This window comes from Neomonachus schauinslandi, chromosome 4 (assembly GCF_002201575.2).
Source record: "Neomonachus schauinslandi chromosome 4, ASM220157v2, whole genome shotgun sequence".
Taxonomy (NCBI): Eukaryota; Metazoa; Chordata; class Mammalia; order Carnivora; family Phocidae; genus Neomonachus; species Neomonachus schauinslandi.
Window position 1 is genome coordinate 188,034,712 of NC_058406.1, and position 20,794 is coordinate 188,055,505.

The 20,794-nt window shown below is 55.3% G+C and overlaps 2 protein-coding genes and 1 long non-coding RNA gene across 3 annotated transcripts in view; 2 read left to right on the forward strand and 1 right to left on the reverse strand.

The window, feature by feature from the left end:
• The window catches only part of LOC110579208 (zinc finger protein 696-like), a 10,648-nt gene extending 6,688 nt beyond the window's left edge, over nucleotides 1–3,960 (forward strand). The window contains exons 2-3 of the mRNA XM_021688745.1: nucleotides 2,455–2,505; nucleotides 3,601–3,960. Of these exons, the coding sequence (XP_021544420.1) occupies nucleotides 2,455–2,505; nucleotides 3,601–3,960 (411 nt within the window). The remainder of the gene's footprint in view (nucleotides 1–2,454; nucleotides 2,506–3,600) is intronic.
• A 1,833-nt stretch (nucleotides 3,961–5,793) lies between these two features.
• LOC110579284 lies at nucleotides 5,794–16,289 on the reverse strand. The gene is made up of 3 exons (XR_002480246.1): nucleotides 16,234–16,289; nucleotides 6,662–6,729; nucleotides 5,794–6,204 (listed from the first exon to the last, which is right to left on the reverse strand). It is a non-coding gene; the product is annotated as an uncharacterized LOC110579284 (long non-coding RNA).
• Nucleotides 16,290–16,407: 118 nt separating this feature from the next.
• On the forward strand, nucleotides 16,408–19,366 carry RPL8 (ribosomal protein L8). The gene is made up of 6 exons (XM_021688884.2): nucleotides 16,408–16,483; nucleotides 16,689–16,832; nucleotides 16,916–17,057; nucleotides 17,269–17,487; nucleotides 18,846–18,961; nucleotides 19,172–19,366. Exons 2-6 carry the CDS (start codon nucleotides 16,695–16,697, stop codon nucleotides 19,328–19,330), a joined length of 774 nt encoding a protein of 257 aa, XP_021544559.1. The 5' UTR covers nucleotides 16,408–16,483; nucleotides 16,689–16,694; the 3' UTR covers nucleotides 19,331–19,366.
• The last annotated feature ends 1,428 nt before the right edge of the window (nucleotides 19,367–20,794 follow it).

Consider the following 20,794-nt stretch of genomic DNA (forward strand, 5'->3'; position numbering starts at 1 on the left):
GGGGGGGCGGGCTCAGACAAACGTGCAGATGCGAGGGGCTGGGCTGGTAGCTTGACTTTGATTACAGACATGGAAACAGTTCAAGGGGCACCTCGGTGACTCAGTTGGTTGAGCGTCTGACTCCTAATTTCAGCTCAGGTCTTGATCTCAGGGTCATCAGATCGAGCTCCAGGTTGGGCTCCGCGCTGGGCGTGGAGCCTACTTAAAAAAAAAAAATTCAAGAAGAAACAAATGATATGTAGAAACTATCAACTGCATACTTCATGCCTGATTCCAGACAGCTCATCAGTTTTGGTCGGTGTGTTATTAAATGTGCCCATGTAATTTGTGGTTTGCTACCTGGGAGGGCTGCCTGGAAACTCACATGTCATACCATCGTAAGGGGATGTGTTCTCTGGTTTTATAAGAGGAAGGAGAAAAGAAACAACTCCAAAGTTTTGCACCCGAAATCGGCAAAAGTGACAGACATGCTATGTGAGCCTAGGTCACGTCTGTGAGCAGCTGTACTTAGAAAGTATCTTTCTGGCGACAAGGAACCTGGGTTCTGGGTAGAAAGAGTGAGTGTTCTGAGAAGTTCCGTGTGTAAAACCTCAAATTAGAGCCTCTTAGAAATTCCTCCCCCGCCAGTTCTCTTGCTGAAATGAGAGCCTTTGTTTCTGCTGTTGCTGAGCCCGCCCTCACACCGCGCCAGTCCCACCACAGGATGGTGCTTGTGTCCTTGTACGTATCTGCACAGCCTCCCTTTGACGGTGAAAGCTTCCAGTCTTTTGGCTTCTCCCAGTTCAATGCTTTGTAAGCAGAAGCTACAAACATTTAGAAAAAGTGCGTTGACTGTGGAGAGGAGGCTTGAGGCTCACCAGCGCCTGCCTGAGACAGGAAAACAAAACAGAAAAAACACCCCCCACCCCGGGCACAGAGTTGGCGCCACCGGAAAGTTACAGAGCAGGAGGTGGGACATTGTATGCAAAGTCCATCTCAGCCTTTAGAGCTGTCCAGCAAGGGCTTAGGTGGCCTTGCCGAGGGGACTTCTGACCCTTCCATTCAATACAGGTTCCTACAGTGGCAGGTGCTAGATACTCAAGAGACAATCTAGGCCAGCATCTGAAGGGAGAGTGCCCCCCACCCCCACCCCCCCGCCCACCGCACATGGCTCCTCGGGAGCGTCTGACACTCAGACTCTGGTCCTGTGATTACAGGTTGACGTAGAGCTGTGGAGGGTTCTGGAGCTGCTGGAAGGTGACCCGCACACACAGGGCTGACGGGAAGGGCAAGATGTCACCCAGGAAGGCGGCTTTGGGTTCTAGATGTGACAGAGCTCCAGAGGCTTCAGCAGTTGAAATGACTGAGCTGGGGTTAGTTGTGTCCTGGAAGCATGTGTTGCTTCCCAGCAGGGCCAGTAGACAGAGTTTCCAGGGCAGAGAGGCAGAGCAGCTACTCCCAAGGGAGGCCCCTGCAGGCGACACAGGGTCCTAGTCCCTCACTGTCTTTTGCAGGGGGTTGGACACTCATACTGTGGAAGTAGAGTGTGATGCCCATGCAGATGCAGATGCCCCTAGAGGTAGGCACCTAGCCCCTGACATGCCAGCCCCAGTTGTGTTGGGCCAGAGATGGGTGTGGGATGAGGGGTCAGCACCTCCTGGGCCAGAGATGGGTGTGGGTTGAGGGGTCAGCACCTCCTGGGCTGTAGTTGTTTCCTCAACAGCCAGGAGTCAGGGCTACAGGGCACCCGATGTGTGGGTGTGTTTCCCCACACCTGGCAAGGCCCACAGGAGCAAGCCTGGATTCAGGATCTGCAGGTGGCAGCTGGGATGTGGTCTGGATGAGGGGAGGAAGGATGTGACCTGGGGGGTTATAGCATCCATGCTGGATGAGGAGATACACAGGGCCTGGGTGGGGACACAACCCACAGGCTTTACAGAGCTGGGCTCATGGCCCTGTTTCTCTTCTTTTCTTTTTTTATTTATTTGTTTCAGAGAGAGAGTGTGTGCGCATGCTCACGCAAGTGGGGGGAGGGACAGAGAGAAAAGGAGAAGAAGGGAGAAAGAATCTCAAGCAGACTCCTCGCTGAGTGTGGAGCCTGACCCAGGGCTTGATCTCCTGACCCTGATATCATGACCTGAGCCGAAACCAAGAGTCGGACGCTCAACTGACTGAGCCACCCAGGCGCCCCCCTGTTTCTTTTCTGAAAGTGGGGCTGTTCCTCCTGAACAAGCTCATCTTTGGATGAAGCCAGATGTTTGGGGGGGGGGCAGAGCACCTCGCACACACTCTCCACCTCAGAGGACTGTGGTGTGGTCGGGGTATGCCCAGGCCAGACCAGGAGCATCAGATGGGGGTCAGGATGGAGCAGGAAGACAAGCTGGAGGGTGGGGAAGAGTCAGGTGTGTACAGAGAGAGAGCCTGGGGTTCTTCTGGATTCAGGCCAGACTCTGTCTGCCCTGCCTGACCCCACAGAACCTCACCGTTGTGGTTGGGGCTGGCCTCAAGAGCTTCCGTGGCTGGCACGTGAGACCCACCAAGAGCTGGTGTCAAGGCAGGAGAGAAGGCCTCAAACCCAAGGGCTAGCTATGGCTGTGGAGAGGCAGATCTGCTGGGAGAGAGGAAGGGGTGTGGCGGAACTACAGGAGTGAGGCTGACCCCAGGGCAGGATGGCTTGCCTGCAGTGGGACCACCCCCATGAGCACTGGGGAGTGAATGCAGGACATCGTGAGGAGCTCTGCTGGATAGCAGGGCAGGGTAAGAGGGTCCTTGTAAACCAGCTTTGGTTAACCCCAACCACCTCCAGGGGCCTGTGGTCTTCTCCCTGTGGGGGGTTACCAAGCTGGCCCGAGCCCCAGAGGTGAGGAAATCATTCTCCAGGCCCGGGGGAAACACCTCATCTGAGATCAGGGCCCTGCCCCAGCCCCGTGGCTCTCTGGGTCTTTCTGGCCCAAAGCAGCTCAGCTCCCCCAGCTACAGAGGCTGGTCAGAGACACAGCTAGCAAATGGCAGAGTCCAGAGTGTGCTTCTCCCTGGCTGACCTCCATGCCCCCATTCTATCTCCCCAAAGACCCTTCTCCCTTGGGCAGGGAGAGGGATGCAGGCGGTGCAGGGAAGCAGGAGGAACCCACAGAAGCCTCCCCATCTCTCCAGACAATCATGGCAGGCCTCCCCACAGTCGGACCCCCACCAGGCTGAGCCTCCTGTACTTGAGAGACGCGTTCTTCCCTGGCTTCATTCCTTCCTTCTCAGAGTTTCTCCAGGTTGAGAACCTGCTCCGTGTATCACACCTTACAGGTGATGGCTGAGCCCTTTCCCCCAGCGGGGGACCAGGTGCATTTTCTATCTCGCTCTTAGATGTTCTGTTTTAGGTATTGAGAACTAGTGGTGTGGAGGTGAAGAAGCACCAGCAGATGCAGGGAAGGTCCTGAGGGCCCAGGCTGTGAAGACCGGAGCCCAGGGCAAGGCCAGAGTGCGGCCATGGGCTAGTTTCTGTGTTGGGAGAGCAGCGAGGCCCTGGTAGCCATGATCTGCAGGGAAGGGACAGCTGGAGGAAGGGGCCAAGGGCGTGGTGCTTTGGGTAGAGGCTGTGGGGCGACCATGGGTTCCCCAGGCCACTAGGGCAGCCCCACCGCGGAGAGCCAGGGCACGTGCGGCTTGGGCTTCAGGACCATCCCCCCTGCGCCCCACACGGTGCAGAAGCGCTTTCGGTCTGGGGAGTGCGGCCGAGCCTTCAGGCGGGGCTCCGGGCCGGCTCAGCACTGCCGCACGGGCGTGGGGAAGTGGTCCTTCGCGTGCGGCGCCTGTGGGAAGGCCTTGCGCCAGGGCTCCCAGCTGACCCGCCTCCGGCGGACGCACACCGGGGAGAGGCCCTGCTGGTGCTCCACGTGCGGCACGGGCTTCAGCCGGCGGGCCACCCTCCGGCGGCACCAGAGCGTCCACGCCGCGAGCGGCCCCTCGGCTGCGGCGCCTTCACCCTGAACGCGCGGCTCGGGCGCCACCGGCGCACCCCGCGGACGAGGAGCCGCGCCCGGGCCCTGAGCGCCGCCAGGCCTTCAGCCAGCGGGGAACCCTGCTCCGGCACCCGGTCGCGCACACCGCGGGAAGGCCCTCCGTGTGTGCCGACTGCGGCCGGACCTTCGGCCCGCGGGCCAACCTCCCGCAGCACCCGCACGCGCGCGGCCCGCGCGGCCCGTGCGGGCGGGGCTCCAGCTGGAGTTCCCCCCACCCCGGCCCCGCCACCAGCGCCTCCACCCTGGCGAGAAACCTCTCGGCTGCGCAGCCTGCTGGGAGGCCCCCGGCCTCGGGGGGCGCCTCGGGGGGCACCCCGGCGCGCGCCCCTCCAGGGGCGGCCAGGCCGGCCAGCATTTCAGCCGCAGCTCCGGCCTCCTGCGCAAGTGCCGACGCCCGGCGGGGAGAAGCCGTACCCCTGCCGGGTGCGCCGTCGTGCCGCCAGCCAGCGGGCCACCCTCCACAAGGGCCGCCGCACCCGCTCGGGCGGCAGGCGTGCGACCGCCGGCCACGCGGAAGAATCCGGGGCTCGCGCAGGCCAGCACGGGGAGCCTCAGCTCCTGCAGAATTCACTCTGGGCGGCCTGCGGGGGGCAGGTGCGGGTGAGGTTTTTACCAGCTCGGTTTTGCAGAGTCCGATGACGTCTCAGCGTGGCCCAGCCCTTCCCTGGGCCTTTCGGCCGCGAGGGGACCTCCATGGACTCCTCACTGCACTGGGATCTGTGGGAAGGTTCTAGAGCAGTGGGGCTCAATCCTGCCCGTAATAGAGTCATCAGGCCCCACCCGCCATAAATCAGCATGCGGGGTGTAGGGCGCCGTGTTTTCTAATCGCTCCCCAGGCGATTCTGATGCGGGGTGGGGGGTGGGTTTCTGCCCCCACGGGGTCTTGTGGCAGGTCCCTGAGCAGGCCTCCTCTCAGTCTGGCAGCCTCCATCAGCAGGAGAAAGAGCCTTCTTAAGGGGCTAGGTTCACTCTTGTGCCACTGAAGCCCTTTCCATCTGCAGAGCTGGGGCGGAGGGGGTGGGGGGGAGCAGCTCAAGCTAAATGCTCTGAGCCCTGGGGGACCGTTGGGTCTCTCCTCATTTTGGGGGTCCTGCTCCCTTCCTGGGTGTGCGGGGTGGGTTCTAGTGGCACATCAGCAGTCTGTGAGACCCTCTGGCCGTGCCTGGGTGGGGTCCCTCTGAGCATCTGCACAGACAGCCCAGGGCCAGCAGGTGAGGCAAACGGGTGTGTTTTAGGACAGGTGAAGGTAGTCCTCAGACCGTCACCCCTTTGGAGCCTTCATACCACCATCTTTGCCCTCCTGTTCCTCCTCCCCATGTCCTTTCAGACCTGTGACCCTCTCAGTCCCTCTTATGAGGCCTGCAACAGGGTCATTTCCTCCTGTGGCCCCCGAGTCCTTCAGGGGCCAGTGGTTCTGCACGTTCAGGTTGGATGGGGGCAGGAGGGCTCAGAGAGTGGACACAGGGCCAGCCCCTGGAGCGCATCTCCACTGTGACTTGACCCAAGTCCTCCTGCATGGAGGGGCCTCCTCTAGGCCTGGGCCCTGGGCGCACACCACTGCAGGTGGTGGTGTGCGGGTGTAGTTACAGAGGACTCACTGAACTGGGTGGCAGCATGCTGGGTAGCTCCTTGTAACGCGGGCATTGCAGACCAACATGTTGGCCGGGCACGAGGTGGGCCCTCGTGGCGGTGAGGCTGCTCTCTTCTGGCAGCCCTAGCCTTCCTGGCTTGCTGCCATCTACTTGCTTGAGGGATACGCACAGATGAAAAAGAATGCATGATATCTCACTAATAATTTTTATGTTGATTACATGTTGAATTATATTTTAGATGTGTTAGCATAAATATATTACTAAATTTTACCCCATTTCTTTTTTTTATTGTGATTAATAAATTTAAAATTACTCTGGTGGTTGGCATTCCATTTCTGTTGGATGGTGCTGGTAGAGACTGAGGACAGGGGTGCTGCTTGGGAAGGCCACTCCGGAACAGGCTGATGGCTTGAGAGGAGCAGTACTGGGGGGTGGCTCCGAAGAGGGAACTGGGCTGTCCAGGGGGCTCAGGGCTTTCCACAGGAGGACCACACATAGCGAGGTGCTCTTGTGACTCTCAGGGGGCAGCGTCATTTTGTTTTGAATTAGGCAGGATATTTCCTGGTAGTGATGATTTTCTTTTTCTTCCTTAAATGTCTCCTTGCAAAAGGACTGCCTGTCTATTTTTAAAAAGACAAAGAATACTTTATAACTAAGAACAGGATCCATAATCTCTCCTTCTCCAATCTCACCCTCTAGGTAAACCAGTGAACAATGAATAGAAGCCTTCCATGTTTCTTTCCATAAGTTACATGCTACATGCATAAATGTGCAGAGACTCTTGATCTTGGAGTTGTGAGTTGAGCCCCCCATTCGGGGTAGAGATTACAAAAATAAAAATAAATAAATAAACAAAAAATAAAAGTAGGGGCGCCTGGGTGGCTCAGTCGGTTGAGCGTCTGCCTTCGGCTCAGGTCATGACCCCGGGGTCCTGGGATGGAGCCTTGAGTCGGGTTCCTGGCTCAGCGGGGAGCCTGCTTCTCCCTCTCCCTCTGCCTGTGCTCTCTCTCTCTCTCTCTCAAATAAATAAAATCTTAAAAAAAAAATAGTAGAATGGCATAAGGAATAGCTACTTACCGGTCACTCAGCATTAACAAGCTTCTGTGTAGCAGGTTCATGATCTTCATTACCTGGGATTACAAACACTAAGAGAACAAGAAGCATCTTCGTATGTCTCTGTCACATAACTGCTTCCTTCCCTGATAGCAGTCTAGGGTCCTAATTCACGGACTGAAGACCTGCTCAAAGCTCACTCTGTTTTGTGTCACCACATCCTGCATAACACATGCTTCAACTCTATTCCCGAAGGATGACACATTCTTTCACCCCCTGTTAGTTTCACGGGCTGCCCTGTAGTTCCTGAGGTCAAGGTGGAGGTTATAAACCCCTCCCTGGCCCTCAGGGACTGGAGAAACCTCCCTTCTCCTCTCCCAGCCTTGGGCAGCTCTGGTCCTGTTTGCCTCTAGCTTTTTTGATCAATGCAGTTACTCTGTCTTCTTGGAGATTTCTCAGGTTTGAACGGCTTGTTCAATTTTTTTTTTTTTTTTTTTAGACAGAGAGCGTGTGCAAGTTGGGGACAGAGGCAGAGGAAGAGAGAATCGTAAGCAGGCTCCATGCCTAGAATGACGTGGGGCTTGATCTCAAGACCCTGAGGTCATGACCTGAGCTGAAATCAAGAGTCAGGAGCTTAACCAACTGAGCCTCCCAGGTACCCTGGCTTTTTTAAATTTGTAAGCAGCTTTCCTGAGATATAATTCACATGCCATACAATTCACCCAGTTAATGTGTACAATGCAATGGCTTTTAATATACTCACAGAGCAGTGCATCCATCACCGTGACCAATTTTAGAATATTTTTATTACCCCCAAAAGAAACCACATACCCTCTCACCATCACTCCCCAATCTTACTATCTCCCCCATCCCTAGGGAAACACCAATCTACTTTCTATCTCTATATATTTACCTATTCTGGACATTCATATAAATGAAATCATATATGATTTTATACATCCTTTGTGCGTGGCTTCTTTTTTAAAAAAATATTTTGTTTATTTGAGAGAGAGAGACAGGGAGAGAAAGAGGGAGAGAGAAAGCGAGCAGACTGCTGAGCACGGAGCCCAACCCAGGGCTTGAACCCACGACACTGAGATCATGACCCGAGCCGAAACCAAGAGTCAGCACTCAATCGACTGCGCCCCCAGGTGCCCCATGTGCCTGGCTTCTTTCACTTGGCATCATGTCTTCAAGGCTTATCTATGTTGTATCATGAATCAGTAACTCATTCTTTTTTTCTTGTTGTCAAAGTCTGGCTGACACACAATGTTACACTGGTGTCAGGCGTACAATAGAGTGACTCCACAGCTCTGTACTTTATGTGCTGCTCGTTAGTGTAGCTTCCATCTGTCACCACACTTCGTTCCTAGTAATGCTGAACAATATTCCACTGTATGAATCACTACACTTTATCTATCCATTCATAAGAGGTGGAGGACATGGTCTGTGTGTCCCATGAAGTCAGGGACCATGCTCCTTTCCTCCTTATCATACAGCCGGCGCACGGACTTCGTGTGGGATGAATGAAGCCGCAGGGGTACAGTGACTGAGGGAGTGGGAACGTCTGGGAGAGGCCAGGCAGGGGAGCAGTTGTGGGATTAGGAGCAGAAAGAAAGGAGAGGTGGCCGGTATAATTCAGGTTGGATCCCTGTTTACTGGTAAGTTTTCTGATGCTACCCTACGCTCTTGCATCTGGCTTGTAGTCTCCTGAGATTCCATTTTTCAAGAGTCCAAACCCCTCTACCTACTCCCACCGCCTAGGCTTCAGTGTTCACCCCAAATAGTGGAAGAGAGCAGAATGCTTGAGTTTGAGTCCCAGGGTCAAAGAAGTCTGAGACCAGTAGCTTTAGGTGAGGGATTTGGGTTGAGGCCTAAGACTTATCTTCAGTGAGATCCTTCTATTTCTACGAGGTAGACATCGCAACCGCCTCCGTGCCATCCCTTGATCTTTCAGTATCACTCGTTGTCAGAAGAGGTCCTTCTACAGTGGGATTGCAGCTGGGGTCTCTTCTCCAGTCCAGGGTCTCCATCCCTGTCAGGGAAATTTGTAGTGTCTTCTAGTCCTTCCCCAGCTTATTTAACAAATGTTTTTGAGGCCTTGATGTGTGCCCTAGGTAACTGCCATACAATGGGGAGCAAGTGTTGGGAGGAGAGGAGTTTGTATTTCTTTTTTTTGTTTTTCAAAGATTTTATTTATTTGACAGAGAGAGCACAAGCAGAGGGAGACAGAGGGAGAAGCAGGCTCCCTGCTGAGCAAGGAGCCCGATGTGGGACTCGATCCCAGGACTCTGGGATCATGACCGGGGCCGAAGGCAGCCGCTTAACGGACTGAGCCACCCAGGTGTCCCGAGGAGAGGAGTTTGATTTTAAATTTGTTTTGAGGCATCCAGAGGTGTCCTATGGGCAGTTGCACAGAGATGAGAAATTCAGGAGATGTGGGCCAGAGGCGCAGATTGGAATGCCATCAACATCTACAGAAGATAATTTAAGCCACGGCAGTGTATGAAATTGCCCAGTAAGAGTGCCAAATGAAAAGACAGATGGCCCAAGGACAGAAAAGAATATTAATCTTGGGCAGAGGAGGAGACAGGGGTAGGCAGAAAACCGGGAGTGCAGTGTGATAACACAGGGAAGGGACTATTTAAGGGAAGGTGTGGTCAAACGCCTGAGGGGCAAGAATGATCAGAGTCCACTGCAGCTGGTAATTTGGTGAGAACAATTTTAATGGAGAACAATTTTAATGGAGCAATGGGGTTCAGAATCCAACTGCAGGGTGGGGATGTGACTGGTGGGACCCCTCTGAGGCCCCCAGTTTCCCTGTGTTGGGCACCCCACAGCCCATGCCTGGGCCCCAGCGAGGATTCATGGGGAGCCTGGTCCCCGCGGGGCTTGGGAGGGAGGGCGTGGAGGGAGGGAAGGCAGAGGAAAGGGGAGGAAGCGCTCTCCAGCACAGCACTGGGACCATGGGGCTGTCCCTGAAGCAGCCAGTCCATTCCTGCACAGAGGAAAACCATGTGAGGACACAGACGGTGGCCATCTGCAAAGCAAGAAGAGCGGCCTCAGAAGAAATCAAATGTCCTCACACTCTGATCTTGGACTTCTAGCCACCAGAACTATGAGAATTCTAGGAACCCATGACTTTCAAGGACATGGCATTTACTTCACAAGGTCAATGAGGGAGTGTCTGGGCCTGGGTCCTGGGGCTTCCACAGGGCGGTGTCTTCCTGGGTTGGGGCTGGTCCAGCCAAGGCCATGGATTTGGGACTGCCTCCTTTGCAGAACCTGCTTCTCCAAGCTGTGGCTCAAGAAGCCAAGCTGCCAATTCCTCTGAAAGCCCTATGACAGGATGTTCCTGCTTTGCAGAGGGACGCGGGCAGCACCCTTGGCTGCCCCCTAAGGCAGCTCCCTCCCAGGGCCAGTGCCGGCAGGACACAGATGAGCTCTTTGGGCGGCTGTGCAGACTCCTGTGCCCTTGCTGGGCATGGCTTCTTCTCTTGGCTCTTGCTATGGACTTGCCCAGCTAATTTCCCTTTTCCCTTTCCCTTTTTTCTCACTTGCTAGCCACAGACCCCAACCTGAGCTGCACATGGGCTTTGCTGAGGTCACACCATAAGCTGCCAGGTGCTTGTGCCTTCCCCAGGAGCTGGCTTCCTCGTAGCCGAGCCCAGTGTGATCACCCAGCTAGAATGAGAGGCAAAGCTGGGGGTCAGCAGCTGGTCAGGTACTGTTGGAGAACCTGGCAACTGCCAGCAAGGGCAAGAAGGCAGGGCTTAAGGATGCCTCCCACAGGGCACCTGGGTGGCTCAGATGGTTAAGCGTCTGCCTTCGGCTCAGGTCATGATTCCAGGGTCCTGGGATCGAGTCCCGCATCGGGCTCCCTGCTCTGTGGGAAGCCTGCTTCTCCCTCTGCCTCTCTCTCTCTCTCTCTCTCATGAATAAATAATTAAAATCTTTAAAAAAAAAAAAAAGGATGCCTCCCACAGTGCCAGCCTTTCGGGCAGCCGGTGAGGACTGCTGGCTGTGTCAGGCTGTGGTCTCCTGTTTCTCGTGGCCACATCTTCCAGCAGGATCTGCCCCCTCCCCAGTACATCCATCACTGCTGTGGGCAGCACAGAGAGAGGTGATGAGGCGCTGGGAAGACGGCTGAGCTCTCTCTGCACTGGCCTTAGGATGGCCTATCTGTCACTCTAGCCAGAGGTGCCCACAGAATTGCTGGTGTCTGATTAGGGCAGCCCGCTCAGCTTCAGGGTGCCAGGGTCATCTGATCAGTGCCCATAAGACGGTTGGTGAGCTCAGAATTAAAGATAAAGCACAAATCTGAAAGTAGACTTCAGACATGTTCTGTTAAGCAGTGCTATGCTGAGAGCTCAGCCAAAAGATCACCCCATCTTCCATGGTGCCCATCTCAAAAACAAGCAGTAAGGAGACGTCCTTCACCCAACTTGATTTAGTTTTGACCTTCCTAGTCCACAGGCCGAGTCCCTCTCTAGACTTTCTTTCTACTTCCTTTGTCCAAGTGTATGATTTTTCAGTCATTCTTTCATCCAACAAGCATTAACTGAGCATTGAATATTGATCAGCCTTGTATGAGTGCTTCTTATAAACTCCGTCATCTGGGGGCTCAGACATCGCCTGAATCAGCTGCCAGGTAGGAACATCGGTGACATCGCATCCTCTCTTGCTTTTGTGGGTGTCCCCTTCACTCAGAGCAGCAGCTGCACCTCATCCTTTCCCTCCCACCTGCCCCGTTTCTTACCACTACCTCCTTTCAGACTTTCTAAAACTTAGACACCACCTTCATCAGCTTCCCTTCTCCAGCTCCACAGCATAAGAATAGCTCTATTATCTAACTCTTGGCAGTACGGCACATTTGTCCTCAACAATCCCGTGAGGTGAGGGTCACCATCAGTCAGCTGGCAGGATGGGAGTGCTGGAATTCCTTCCACCTGGGTCTGACCTCAAATCTCTGGGCCCTCACCTGTCCCTCAGGCGATGCTCAGTCTCCAGGTCATTCTCAGTCCTTTCGAAAAGGCTGCTCGCCTCGTTAAAATGTACTGCCCTTGGGTCGCCTGATGGCTCAATTGGCTAAGCATCTGCCTTCGGCTCAGGTCATGATCCCGGGGTCCTGGGTTCGAGCCCCGCATCGGGCTCCCTGCTCGGCGGGAAGCCTGCTTCTCCCTCTCCCACTCCCCCCTGCTTGTGCTCCCTCTCTCGCTGTGTCTTTGTCAAATAAATAAAATCTTTTAAAAAATAATAATAAACAAATCAGGGGCGCCTGGGTGGCTCAGCCGTTAAGCGTCTGCTTCGGCTCGGGTCATGGTCCCGGGGACCTGGAATCGAGCCCCGCGTCGGGCTCCCTGCTCCGCGGGAAGCCTGCTTCTCCCTCTCCCACTCCCCCCTGCTTGTGCTCCCTCTCTCGCTGTCTCTCTCTCTCTGTCAGATAAATAAATAAAATCTTAAAAAAAATAAAATATAGTGACTTGGGGCGCGTCGTTGGCTCAGTCGGTGAAGCATCTGTCTTCGGCTCAGGTCATGATCCCGGGGTCCTGGGTTCGAGCCCCGCATCGGGCTCCCTGCTCGGCGGGAAGCCTGCTTCTCCCTCTCCCACTCCCACTCCCCCTGCTTGTGTTCCCTCTCTCGTTGGGTCTCTCTCTGTCAAATAAATAAATAAAATCTTAAAAAAAAAAAAAAGTACTGCCCTTGCAGCCTTCCTGTGGGTCATATTACCGCCATTAGTTCCCTAATTTATCTTCTTGCCACCCCCGCCCCCGCCGCCATTTCCTCAAATTGAGGACAACTTGAGAACTGTCCAATTCACAGACATTGATGTAAAACTGAATACTCCCTTATTACTTCAGTATTTCCTTTAATTCAGAAGAGAGGGGAAAAAAAGAACAGAAAAGACGGGATCTGCTGAATTTTCACACACTACCCTATAAAACTAGTACCCATTTCAGCAAGCTGATTTTGCCCGGAGACCTCAAAGCCTTGTGGGGCTCTCTTCTGGTCGCACTCAGATGACCTTTCCTGGTTGGTGCCCAAGTGTAGCCACTCTGACTTCCTTAGCCCTGATGATTTTTGTAGGCACACTTTATGTCCTTTGTGTATATTCACTGATTTAACTCACAATAACCCTATGAAAGATAGTATTATTGTTCCCATATAAAAGATGATGAATAGTGTTCTGTTAAGGGCAACTGATGATGGGCGTGGGGAGTCAAGTGGAACAAGACAGGAGAGGTTCATGGGCACACATGTTTATACCAAATTATTCTTCTGTGTATGTAACAAGAAACATTTTCTTTTTAAATAGGCTCCATGCCCAATATGGGGCTTGAACTCATGACCCTGCGATTCAGAGTCGCGTGCTCTACCCACTGTGCCAGCCAGGCACTGACCCCTCTTTTTTAAAAAACAACTTTAAAAGGAAAGAAAGAATTTCTTTTTCTTTCTTTCTCTTTCTTTCAAGAGAGAGCATGAGTGGGAGGGGCAGAAGGAGAAGGAGAGAGAATCTCAAGCAGACTCCATGCTGAGTGCAGAGCCAGATACAGGGCTTGATCTCATGACCCTGAGATCATGACTTGAGCTGAAATCAAGAGTTGAACATTTAACCGACTGAGCCACCCAGGTGCCCTGGAAGTAAAGAATTTCTGAGAATAAAGTTTGAATCGCTGGGAAGAGGTGACCTTCGATGGTTAGAAAAGGGTGGTGGGCTCACCAGCAGGAGCAAAGGTACCTTGTGGGGAGGGTCCCATCTGATGGTAGAGGCAGGTGGGCCCCTCTTGGAGGCCTGAGAACCCCATGCCCAGTGTGGCTGTCCCTAGAGAGGCCCCCAACATCAGGTGACCCAGATTTATGGAGTCCCTGCTGTGTGCCAAGCTTGCTGGCCTCTCACATGGAGGTTGACATTCAGGCTAGTGAGATGGAGCCAAGTCAGAGGTCTCTGGACTTTGAAGGGGGGGGGACACACCAGCCAGGAACCCCATCTCTGCAAGGACAGATGCACTGAGCATGAGGCAGGGCACCTCCAAGAGCCCCAGCATTGGCTGCCCTCCCTTAAGTCCATGCCTGCCATATCCAGGTAGGCCTTCAGGAGGAGCCCAAGCACACAAGCCCCCTGGAGCAGCACTTCTTGAGGGTTCCCTGGTCCCAGCTGCGAGACATCCCTTGGAACTCGGGCTGGCATTGCGGACCATTTCACCGCAGACTGTGGCACTGACTGATGTAGGAAAGATAGGGTTCAAAGCCGAAGGCCAAGAAAGAATTCTTGAGACATCTTTGGTGCAAAAAGGTGGTTTTATCAAAGCACAGGGACAGGACCGATGGGCAGAAAGAGCTGCACTGGAGGCAGAAGGAGTGGCCCCTTATATACTATCAAGTTGGGAGGGGGTTAGAGATAGCCTAAGTCTCTAAGGAATTTTGGAAGCAAGGTTTCCAGGACCTTGAGGTGGGTAGCTATTGTTGGGAAAAGGTCATTTATTACTGTCTAATAAAACCTCAGTCATGAGACCCTTCAGATGTATATCGGTGGGTCATATGCTTATGGGGGGGTGATTGCCAACATGTATCTTGGGGGGGTAGAGATAAAGGAAGTTTCCAAAGGCATTTTTTTTAAGATTTTACTTATTTATTTAAGAGAGACAACCAGAGAGAGAGAGCACAAGCAGGGGGAGTAGCAGAGGGAGAGGGAGAAGCAGGCTCCCTGCTGAGCAGGGTGCAGGACATGGGGCTTGATCCCAGGACCCCAAAATCATGACCTGAGCCAAAGGCAGACACTTGACTGAGGAACCCAGGCACCCCTCCAAAGACATTTTTATAGGTTAAAGTAGACTGACAAGATCCCGGGGGTTGGGCTAAGATTGCCTTTTGCCTTTAGCAAGGTATTAACATTGAGGCAGCTGAGCTCCTAGAGGAATATCACTCTGCCTGTTTTAAACGCTTGTCAATGGGCTGTAGGTAGTAAGGAAATTTAATAATTTTTCTTCTGCCTTTGTTTCACACATTGCTGACCATCTACCAATGGCAAGACTCTGAACACTCGTCCTGCAGTGGGCCTGGTTAGTCACCTTCCGGCTGCATCCAGCTCCAGGAAAGGGAGAGTAGAGGGCCTCTCCCCCACCATATCCCATCGCAGAGACCCATGGGACCTTCTTCGGGACCCCACAGTCTGAGTGTCCAAGTACTGTCCCCACCTCCATTCCACTCTCTCTCTGCCTTTCTGGTCCTCTACGCCTATCCCAGGCTGACCTCAAAACCCCTCATTCTGCCCCAAGGAGGCCCAGGTGCCCCTCAGCCCCCCGCCCTGCCTGGGCTGTGCCTGATCTCCCATCCCTGCCAACCCATCTGCTGCCTCTCTTGGGGCCTCACCAGTCCGCTCTGCTCCTCTGTAGCTTCAGCATGTGGCCACATGGCCCCCCCCCTTCCTCACCTCTTCTTACCTTCCCACGATGTCATTCTTGCCACCACCCCTCCAAGGCCTACCTGACCACACTGGTGCTAGCAAACACCCTGCCCCAAAGTCCTGAGTGCAAGCCTCTGTCCACTGGGACCTCTGCCTTACTCCCCTCCCCCCACTTTTTCTCCCCCTACTGGCCTCACCTGCACACCCACAGCCCTGGTCAAGCTCTACCTTGACCTGCCGGTGGGCAGTTCTCATTCAGGCAGGAATCCCACCTCCAGGCACCCTGTCCTGAAGGCCCCTCCCACTCCTCCGTGTAACTCCAGGAAGCCCTCACTCAGCGGCTTATGCCCGCTAACCCTAACCCTGCCCTGGCAGACCTGCTCTTTACCTCCAGGTCACACCCCCCAGGGCTCTCGTTCCCGTTCTCAGCTCCAAGCCCACCCGCCCCCCCCCCCACGGGGTTCTGAGCAGGGTCATCGTGTTCCCTCACCCCAGGGTCACTCACCCAGTCTCCCTTTGCTCACCCCCTTCTCCTCCCCGCTCCCAACCCCCAGTTTTGCTCGATTTCCTGGGCTGGCTTCCCCTCCTCCACCAGCTTGGGAGGGGCCCGCCATCCCGACAGAGATTCCCGCGCCTCGGCCGTCGCCCCGTCTTACCATGGCAACCGTCTCCACCCCCATGGAGGCCCCATGCCCCGCCCAAGTTCTCCAAGCAACCAGGATGTCCCTGTCTCCCCCACACTCACATCCAGGTACGGCCACTCTGGTCTTCCCGAAAACCCAGCAGGGCACAAAGTCCCAGCGTCCCCGGAGGGGCCGCACCGGCGGTAGTCGGGCATTTGCTTTCTGTCGTCCAGACCCCCGTTTTCTGTGAACCACCACGTTCTCCCAAACGGTCCACCCGTTTCCTTAAAAGGGGGCCCTCACCTTACGAGGAAGGGCCTCATTCTAGAAAGGGGCCCTTGCCCTACAAGAGAGCCCATTGCAAGGAGTCTCCAGTCATAGCAGGGGGCCTTCACCAGGCCAAGAGGGGAGCCCTGCGACCCCACGCCCGGAGCGAGTCGCTCTGGAAAGTCACTCAACCTCTCCGGGCCTCCTCGGCTGCTCAGCGGGCGACGGCCGCCTACCGGGAGACTACTGTGAGGTCCCGACTGCCCTCCAACCTCCCTCCCGGGCGCCGCCCACACGCTCACCACGCGGCGGGAGAGCGGGTCGCCGGCCAGACATCGGCCGGACGCCAGGACACCTGGACTCCGCGGGACCCGTCATCCCAATGCGCCTGCGCAGAGGCCCCAGGGCCGCCAGGCTCCGCGGGACGAGTGCGAGTCCCGGCGTGCACCGGGCTCACGCCGAGCCGGAAGGTCAAGCGGCTCTCGGCCCCGCCCCGGAAGATAAGGCGGCTCTCCTCTGCCGCGTCTCTTTTCCGGCCGCGCTCGGCAGCAGGTAGGGTGTGTGTGTGGCGTGGTGGCCCTGGCGCCATCCGCCGCCATCCGCCGCCCTGGGGCCCGCTAGGGACTCCGGCGGGCCTTCGGAGAGGGAGCGCGGTGGGGTCGGGACCTGGAGGGAGGATGCTGGGGAGCTGGGACCCTGAAGCCGGGGTGGCGGGGGTGCCTGGGCCGCTTGGGCGCTGACCGTGAGCCACCTCCAGACCGCCATGGGCCGTGTCATCCGTGGGCAGAGAAAGGGCGCCGGCTCGGTGTTCCGCGCGCACGTGAAGCACCGTAAGGGCGCCGCGCGTCTGCGCGCCGTGGACTTCGCCGAGCGGCACGGCTACATCAAGGGCATCGTGAAGGTGCGGGGAGCCCCCCTCCCCGGGCGGGTGGGGGCTCGGGTGGCCCCGCGGGGACCTGGCGCTCACGCGCCCTCGGCCCGCAGGACATCATCCACGACCCGGGTCGCGGTGCACCCCTCGCCAAGGTCGTCTTCCGGGATCCGTACCGGTTTAAGAAGCGAACGGAGCTGTTCATCGCCGCCGAGGGCATCCACACCGGCCAGTTCGTGTACTGCGGCAAGAAGGGTGAGCTTCGTGATGGAGGGTCGGGGTGGAGAGGGAGCGGGTGCTTGCTCGAGGAGGCCCGTCCAGGCGGAAGTCGCACGTAGTGCGGCCCGTTTGCCTTACGTACCGGCTGGGACGCCCAGACCGCTGGAGGAGGGGGCCGGACGCGGAGTGCTGTGCGGGGCTTTCTGCGTGGCCGGGCTGCGCTGACCTGCGGCGCTTCTCCTTGCAGCCCAGCTCAACATAGGCAATGTGCTCCCGGTGGGCACTATGCCCGAGGGCACTATCGTGTGCTGTCTGGAAGAGAAGCCTGGTGACCGGGGCAAGTTGGCCCGAGCCTCCGGAAACTATGCCACTGTAATCTCCCACAACCCAGAGACCAAGAAGACCCGAGTGAAGCTGCCCTCAGGCTCAAAGAAGGTCATTTCTTCCGCCAACAGAGCTGTGGTCGGTGAGTGGCCGGCAGCCGCGGGATGCTCTGTGCTATGCGTTGCTTGTGAACAGGCACCAGCTAGACCCCGGCTGGTATCTGTGAAGTGGGCATCACTGGTTGGGAGTTGAGTGAGACTGGGACTGGGGCTTGTTAGGCAGCCTTGTCTGTAGTCAGGCGTGATACGGACTTCTGCGATTCATAGTCCCACATCCACAGGGGTTAGTAGTCTTTTCGTGGATATGTGACTTTAAGCTACCTAGTAAGTGCCTTAAGAAGGATTTGAAACCTGATTTTTTCATGTGGTGTTACGACAACACCTTTGAAACAAACCCAAGGAATGTTTGTTCTGTTTTTTCCTTTCTCTTTCTCCCTCTTTCTTTTATTTTTTATTTTTTTAAGATTTTATTTATTTATTTGATAGAGACACAGCAAGAGAGGGAACACAAGCAGGAGGAGTGGGAGAGGGAGGAGCAGGCTTCCCACTGAGCAGGGAGCCCGACGCGGGGCTCGATCCCAGGACCCCGGGATCATGACCCGAGCCGAAGGCAGACGCTTAACGACTGAGCCACCCAGGCGCCCCTTCTTTTATTTTTTAAAAGATTTGTTTATTTGAGGGGCACCTGGGTGGCCAGGTCTGTCTTTGCCTCAGGTCATGATCCCAAGGTCCTGGGGTCAAGCCCAGCCGCAGACTGCCTGCTCAGTGGGGAGTCTGCTCTCTCTCTCTGCACCCTCCCAATGCTCGCTCTCTCAAATCTTAAAAAAAAAAAAAAAAAAAAAAAGATTTGAGAAAGTGCATGCATGAGAGGGGTAGAGGGAGAGAATATTCAAGCAGACTCCCCACTAGAACCTATAACCCATGAGATCACGACCAGAGCCAAGAGCTGGATCCTTAACCGAACCGACTGAATCGAACCAGGCCACCCAGGTGCCCCAGCCAAGGAATGTTCTCGAGCGTATGTTGAAGCAACACTGGTTGAGATGTGTGTGACAGACTGAGTCAGCCTTTTTGCTGGCATTTGGAGGTTAGATTGAGTGACCTGCTTGGTAAGACGGGGTAAAGTAGGGGGGCTTCCCTGGAGAGAACCATAGGTCGAGAAAGCCATTGCAGATGGTATGGGCAAAGGCCTGGCTTGGCCGCCTTTCAAGCAATCTTGAAGAAACTTGATGTCATCTGCTAGGCTGCAAAGGCATTTACTGCTTGGTGGTAGTTGAGAAGATGTTAGTGAGATTTTGGGAACCTCATGATGGTGTGTGAGTAAAGTGAGAGGGTGATCAGTATGGGGGTGGGGCACTGGTAAGGATGCTCTGCCTGATAGGGTCCTGAAGTTTAGGGAAGGTATGGTGCACTTTCCTGAGGTGCCTGATCTTCCCAACAGGTGTGGTGGCTGGAGGTGGCCGCATTGACAAGCCCATTCTGAAGGCTGGCCGTGCCTACCACAAGTATAAGGCAAAGAGGAATTGTTGGCCACGTGTGCGGGGTGTGGCCATGAACGTAAGTAGCTCAGAAATGGGCAGTTGGGGTGTTCAGGGATTGGGGACTGGGAGGCTAGATGGACCAGTCTTTTCCTGGAGTGTCTCCCTTCTGTGACAGAGGGTCTGGGTTATGGTTTGTTGGCACAGGTCAGTTGATCCCGCTCTTATCCAGGTCCTGAGGTAGGTGGGTCCACACTCTTATATTAATGCCACCTTTTTCTGTCTGCAGCCTGTGGAGCATCCTTTTGGAGGTGGCAACCACCAGCACATTGGCAAACCTTCTACTATCCGCAGAGATGCCCCTGCTGGCCGCAAAGTGGGTCTTATTGCTGCCCGCCGGACCGGGCGTCTCCGGGGAACCAAGACTGTGCAGGAGAAGGAGAACTAGGGCTGAGGGCCTCAATAAAGTCTGTCCTGTCACTAAGCTGTTTGCCCATGGTTTCAGAGGGAAGGATCCTTGCTGGGAGGACTGCCATGGAGCTTTTGGTGTAGGAAGGAGAAAAAGTTGGATGCACCAGTGAATAGTGAAAGCTCTGGAGAGAAGGGATGGGGGTGCTAGGTATCTTCACACTTTGATTCCTGGAACACCTCCCCCTCCCCCGACACCAGCACAGGGAGCAGAGGATCTCACTGACATCTGCATTAATTTCTCTTGAGCACTTGGGGGATCTGGGTGAGGGTGTGGATGCTTCAGGATGAGAGTGGTGCTCCTGAAGCCACAGGTTGGAGAGCCAGGAAGCTGTTTTGCAGTGGAAGGACCAGGACGGAGTCAGACTAGTTTCTCAACAAATCGGCTTCCTGTTTCTGTCCATGGTACCTTGTTCCAAACTTAGGCTCGTCAAAACTGGTAAAACCAGGGCAGATGCTGCTGAGCCAACGAGGCATAGAGATGTTAGTGGAGGTTCATTAGTGCCTCAGGACCGGGACGCTTTGCTTCCCAGAGGCCACCCAGAGTCCCCTGCCCCAGTGGTTCCCCTCATGAGCCAGTGCGAAAGTAGGGGCTGCAGGCCACTGTGCCAAACTAATCACAGAGACCAGAAGGTTGGGGGACTGGGACGCCCGAGTGGCTCAGTCGGTTAAGCGGCTGCCTTCAGCTCAGGTCATGATCCCAGCATACTGGGATCAAGTCCAGCATCGGGCTCCTTGCTACGCAGGGAGTCTGCTTCTCCCTCTGCCTGCCGCTCCCCCTGCTTGTGCTTGCTGTCTCTGACAAAAAAAAGTTGGGGGACAACAGAGGTAAGTGGCTGGCAGAGGTAGAATGCCCCTTGTTCAGACTGCAGGTGGAAAGGCAGTGGACCCAGAGTTCCTGGAGACCATCTCCCTGAGAAGGATCTTCTGTGGCTGCCACGTAGCTCCTTGCTGTCAGGGTCCACACTTGTCTCTAGTGTGAACCTTGCCATTCTGGTCTCCGCTTGACCATCCACCACAGCCTAGGTGTGGTGGAGAAAATAGGAGGGGCTGGGCTTGGTTCTCTGGACGAAGATGACCTGGCCATCAGGGAGGGTTTGCTCCAGTAGCAGGCACCCAAGGAAGCCCTACCCCCTAGAGTGGACCCTGCTCCAGCTGGGGCTGGGTTCGGTGTGCTAAAACAAAGTGACCAGTAAGCGACCTCTTTCCTGGTCATCACATGGCTTCTCTACCCAACCCTAAAGGGACCGATACTTTTTTGGCTGCAGTGTCTTTAGCGGCTCACTAGAGCGAGGTTTCCACTGAAAATCAAAGCTGCTCACCCCGCCTCCGTTCTGTAGCTTCGGGGTTGTGGTTCCAGACTGCCACCTAGTGGCAGCACACCCGACTTGCGACGCTGCATGTCCCATTCCTCAAGGAGGCTGCCTACCGAGACATGAAGTCC